General features: G+C 42.8%; 1 protein-coding gene across 1 annotated transcript in view; it reads left to right on the top strand.

The window, feature by feature from the left end:
- SLC9A2 (solute carrier family 9 member A2) overlaps nucleotides 1–4,328 on the top strand; it is a 106,660-nt gene that overhangs the window by 86,954 nt on the left and 15,378 nt on the right. The window contains exons 6-7 of the mRNA XM_004704336.3: nucleotides 335–424; nucleotides 928–998. Of these exons, the coding sequence (XP_004704393.1) occupies nucleotides 335–424; nucleotides 928–998 (161 nt within the window). The remainder of the gene's footprint in view (nucleotides 1–334; nucleotides 425–927; nucleotides 999–4,328) is intronic.

Below are 4,328 nucleotides of genomic sequence, written 5' to 3'. Positions count from 1 at the left end.
TTTTTAACATTCCACCTAGGCCTTTGTATATCTTTACAGGACCTCACACAGCCTCATCTTTCTCCTGTGAACCACTTGGTGGGTTTGAACCACCAACCTTGTAGTTATCAGTCCAACACCTAGCCTACAGTGCGAATCTCCTGAAAACCTGCCAGTTAGGAATGAGGGGAAAGAAAACCTTAACACAATGCTACATCGAATGTCTAAAATTGGGGCGGTAGAATTGCCTTTGATGGGTGTTAAATCTTAGGAGACAAAAAGTTATTCTTGACTCTTGCATTGTTTTATTTGTTGAAACAATTCCCTTGTGGTTTTGTTTTGTTTTTCTGTACAGGGCATAACAATTCGACCGCTAGTGGAGTTTCTGGATGTTAAGAGAGCCAATAAGAAACAGCAGGCTGTCAGTGAAGAAATTCATTGTCGGGTACGTTTCAACTGAGCGCAACTATTGGGATGATAAAAGAAAAGAAAAAATTAATAATTCGGTTGAATAACTTGTCATTAAGCCACTCATTTCCTGAAGGAGAGGGAACAGGGAAGGAGGGATGGGGATGATTCCCAGGGAATGTGGAGTGAACACAGTTGCACTGGCCCTGCTCGGAATTATCCTGCGAGCCAGCCTCCTGCACGAAGAGACAGGGAATCTTCTGCTGCTTCCTTCAACTTGAAAATCTTTCTACTGGGAAGTTGTTGTCGTAATGTTTTCCAAAGTTCTGAGTAAACTGAAAATCCTGAGTAAAATTGTCCAAGCATTACCTAATATTGATGGGATAAATGCATCCGTCTGCAAACAAATTGCTTGTGTTTTCATTAGCAACAAGGGAATAAACAAAACACCGGTCGGCTTGCGACGTCTGTGGAAAGAGTGAACATTCCCGAGGTTTGGTGAAAATGAATCAATCAGCCTGCTTTTTCTCTCTCGTTTAGTTTTTTGATCATGTGAAGACTGGGATCGAGGATGTGTGTGGACACTGGGGTCACAACTTCTGGAGAGACAAGTAAGGAGGCTGCATGGACTCGTGCAGTGCTTCGTTGTCAATACATAGAAACCTGCATTGTTCTTTAAGTCTGTCTTAGGTTGTGACATACTATATCCTTTAAGACACAGCTCACCTCTAATTGAGACCTAGAATGATAATAGCTAAAAATAGATAGAAGGTTATTGTCCCCTAATGTAACAAGTCAGAGGCGGGCAATAGAATCAGCTCTCTTTCCAGAGCCTTCTGGGTGCCAGCCCCATGCTGTAGAGCTGCCTGCTTTCCTGAGGTTTCCTCTTGGAACCAGGTGGCTGCTTCCACATTAGACATCAGACCCACCTTCCAGGTTCCACGAGAATGAGGAGACCCGGGAGCATGTGCCCAATGCCTTCTAGCCTAAGGGATCAGAAGCTGTCCCCCAAGGCTTCCACTTAAAGATGCTCCTGGCAGCCACGGGAGAGAGGGTGAGCAAAGTGTTTTCCTTTCAGTTGAAAGCCAGGCCTTCCCTGTCCACAATCTCTATCTCACAGAGAGAGGGCCTTTATCAAATGGGCAATTCCAAGTGCCTGACAATTGAAGAGATGAATAGACTCCGTAGTTTGTTGAAAAGCTCCCGATATTGGACAGGTTTGGTAGATTTATATACATACACACACTTGGTTAGCTTTCTCTGAAAGGCTCGGTGGTAGATAAATGGCGCAATTCTCTTTCAGGGAACTTACAGTGGAGGTAGAAAAGCTCGCGTGGCCTAGCAGAAGGAGATATATGTATTCATATGAGCCCAAAGCAGAGGTATAGACTCAGGAAGGGAGGCGGAGAGCTGACAGTGGGGTCAGGCGCCCTGTGGGGCAGGAGGCAGCCCGAACTGCTGCTTGGACACCTCTGTGCCCTGCGCGCACGCTCTCTGCCTACTGCAAGTTCAGTGGCATGTCGGTGATAGCCCTGCCGCGTTAGTGGCTTGAATCAGCCACGATGCAAGCATTTGTATGTTAGACTTTGACACATGTTACACAGAAGCATTTATTTTTTTGGTCTCATAGAAAACCTTAAAAAAAAAATCTATTTCCTGGCACGTGATTGTCCCGGGAAGGTCTCTTCAAGGACGTGACTTTTAAGTCCATCTCTGAAGGCATGAGGAGAGACTCATAGTTACATTCATTAGCTGATTTTCCCTTCACTGACAATTTATAGTCCATTGACCCACCTACTGATAAATATTATTTAAAATGAAATATTTGTGTTTCCTGTTCTCCCATATGTTCCAACACTATAGTGAGTTATGGTGAAAATATAAGGAGTAATCTCCAGCCTTGGGAATTTTTCAGTTTAACAATGGTGGCAAAACAAACATAGAAAACAGTGGTGTGCGTGTGTGTGTGTGTGTGTGTACCCTATCGCTCAGTAATAAAATAAATTGCCAAGGCTTTAAATGCTAGAACAATCTTTATAAGCCTAGCCATGTGTGTAATGACTTAGAAATGCCCCCACAGACATCGTGTTATTTTATAACTAAAAAAAGCACATGACGACCTAAGGAAATAAAATTTCCATTTGAGAATAAAACAACAACAACAACTTACCATTGACTTTGGACAGCATTCAGAACCTAGATGGCTGGAAGTAGACCTGAGAACCATACTTATCTGTCTGTGTCTTTCTGCCGCACCTTACTTTGGCTTCCCGGGGCCTTCCTAGCGCAGGGTCATGCTTATCCACACGCCCAGCCTGTGAAACAGACTTTTCTTCGTCAATCCCCCGACCCACATTTTGTCATAGACCTGCCTGTTTCCCCAGCTACCTTCTCCTTTTCCACTCGACCCCGTCTCTGTCTTTCTCTAGCATCATCCTATCACTGTTTCCCTGAAAGGACAAATGAGAGGAGTGACCCAGTACAGCGTGTGCTTTTTCAAAAGTGAAGATGTGTCCAACATTCTCCTGCCACTCCTCTGCATCCCAAATAGGGAGATTAAAGAAAGAAAAAGAAAAAAAGAGATATGATTAGGCCTAAGAATCAGGTCATCAGACCTTTGCTAGGATAGGAAAGAGGTAAATGCTAAGATCACGTGAATTTGTTCTGAAATGCTGAGGGGAGGGAGGGTACACCATCTGAAGTCTGGCTGTGTCCTATCTTTGACACCAGTAAAAGTCTCTCTCTGGGGAACATGAGTCTGGTCCAAATGTGTATTGAAGTCCTCCAGGTCCCTTTATATGGACTGAAGATGGCAGAGCCAACTTTGATTCATGCCCCCAAATATGATTTGTTACATGTCCAACATTTTTCTCTATAGTGTATGTATTTCATTTAATAATTTCCTAAGCCTCGCTGTATTTCCATGCATATTTTTTCCAGGTAAAATCCACATGATTCTGAGGGTTACCAAATTCCACAGGTAGAACAGGGAAGTGGGTAGGGGAGGATTTGTTGCCAGCACAGGACATTTAAATAAGCCAGTCCTGCTTTGAGCACATTTCAGATATAGATTCATATTCTTTGATGTTACTAAACTATTTAAAAATAAACTTCTGTTTCAGGATATTGGTGGGGTATTTTCCCCTGTTCTGTGAAATTTGGGGGGCCATGCCAGAGAATTAGGGTTCATTTGATACTTTGGGGTTGAAACAAAAGGGTAATGCAGTAGGGACGTTTCTCAGACTTGGTGAAATGACTCTTTTGACGGTAAAGAAAAACACCTGTGTGTAGCTTGGCAGCAGGATGGAAGGTGTGGAAATAAAGCAGAGAAAGAAAGTGCAAAATCCCTGTGCTAAATAGATTAGGTACCATTGTTTTAGCAGTTATCCTTTCTTTTGCTTATCTCTAATGTAAATCTAAAATCATAATCATATAAGAAGTATTGTTATCAGGGGCTTAATGGGCCTAGATTAATGCAATATGAACTGAGAAAATGGTAGGCCCAATACTTTTATAGTTATCATCAGTGGAAAATCACTTTAAGAGTGGCTTTTTAATAATTTAAAGCTTCATAGTATTTATAGCAAAGAATTGATACCAAGAATGTAGGTGAACATTCACTTGGAATTCCACAAGGGTGTACCTACCACCCTCCTGTGGTTTTGGGGGATCACTGTCATACACGAAGAGCCCTGCTGGTGTAGTGGTTACCCATTGGCTGGTGTCCACATGGCCAGCAATTCGAAACCACCAGCAGCTCCAGCCGAGAAAGCCTGGGACTTCAATTCCTGTACAGTTACCACAGGGAGCTGCTATGAGTCCCCATTGCCTCAGTGTCAGTGAGTTTGGTTTGCTAATACACACTGTAGTTTCCTGATTAACAAATGTGCATTGGATAGTATTTTACTTATATGGTGGTATACCATAATGTATAACAAACC

Source organism: Echinops telfairi, unplaced genomic scaffold (genome assembly GCF_000313985.2).
Source record: "Echinops telfairi isolate 266 unplaced genomic scaffold, ASM31398v2 ScPeMD7_7467;HRSCAF=8505_1, whole genome shotgun sequence".
Classification (NCBI taxonomy): Eukaryota; Metazoa; Chordata; class Mammalia; order Afrosoricida; family Tenrecidae; genus Echinops; species Echinops telfairi.
Note: the sequence above shows the minus strand (reverse complement) of the source record. Positions and strands in the feature narration are given on the sequence as shown.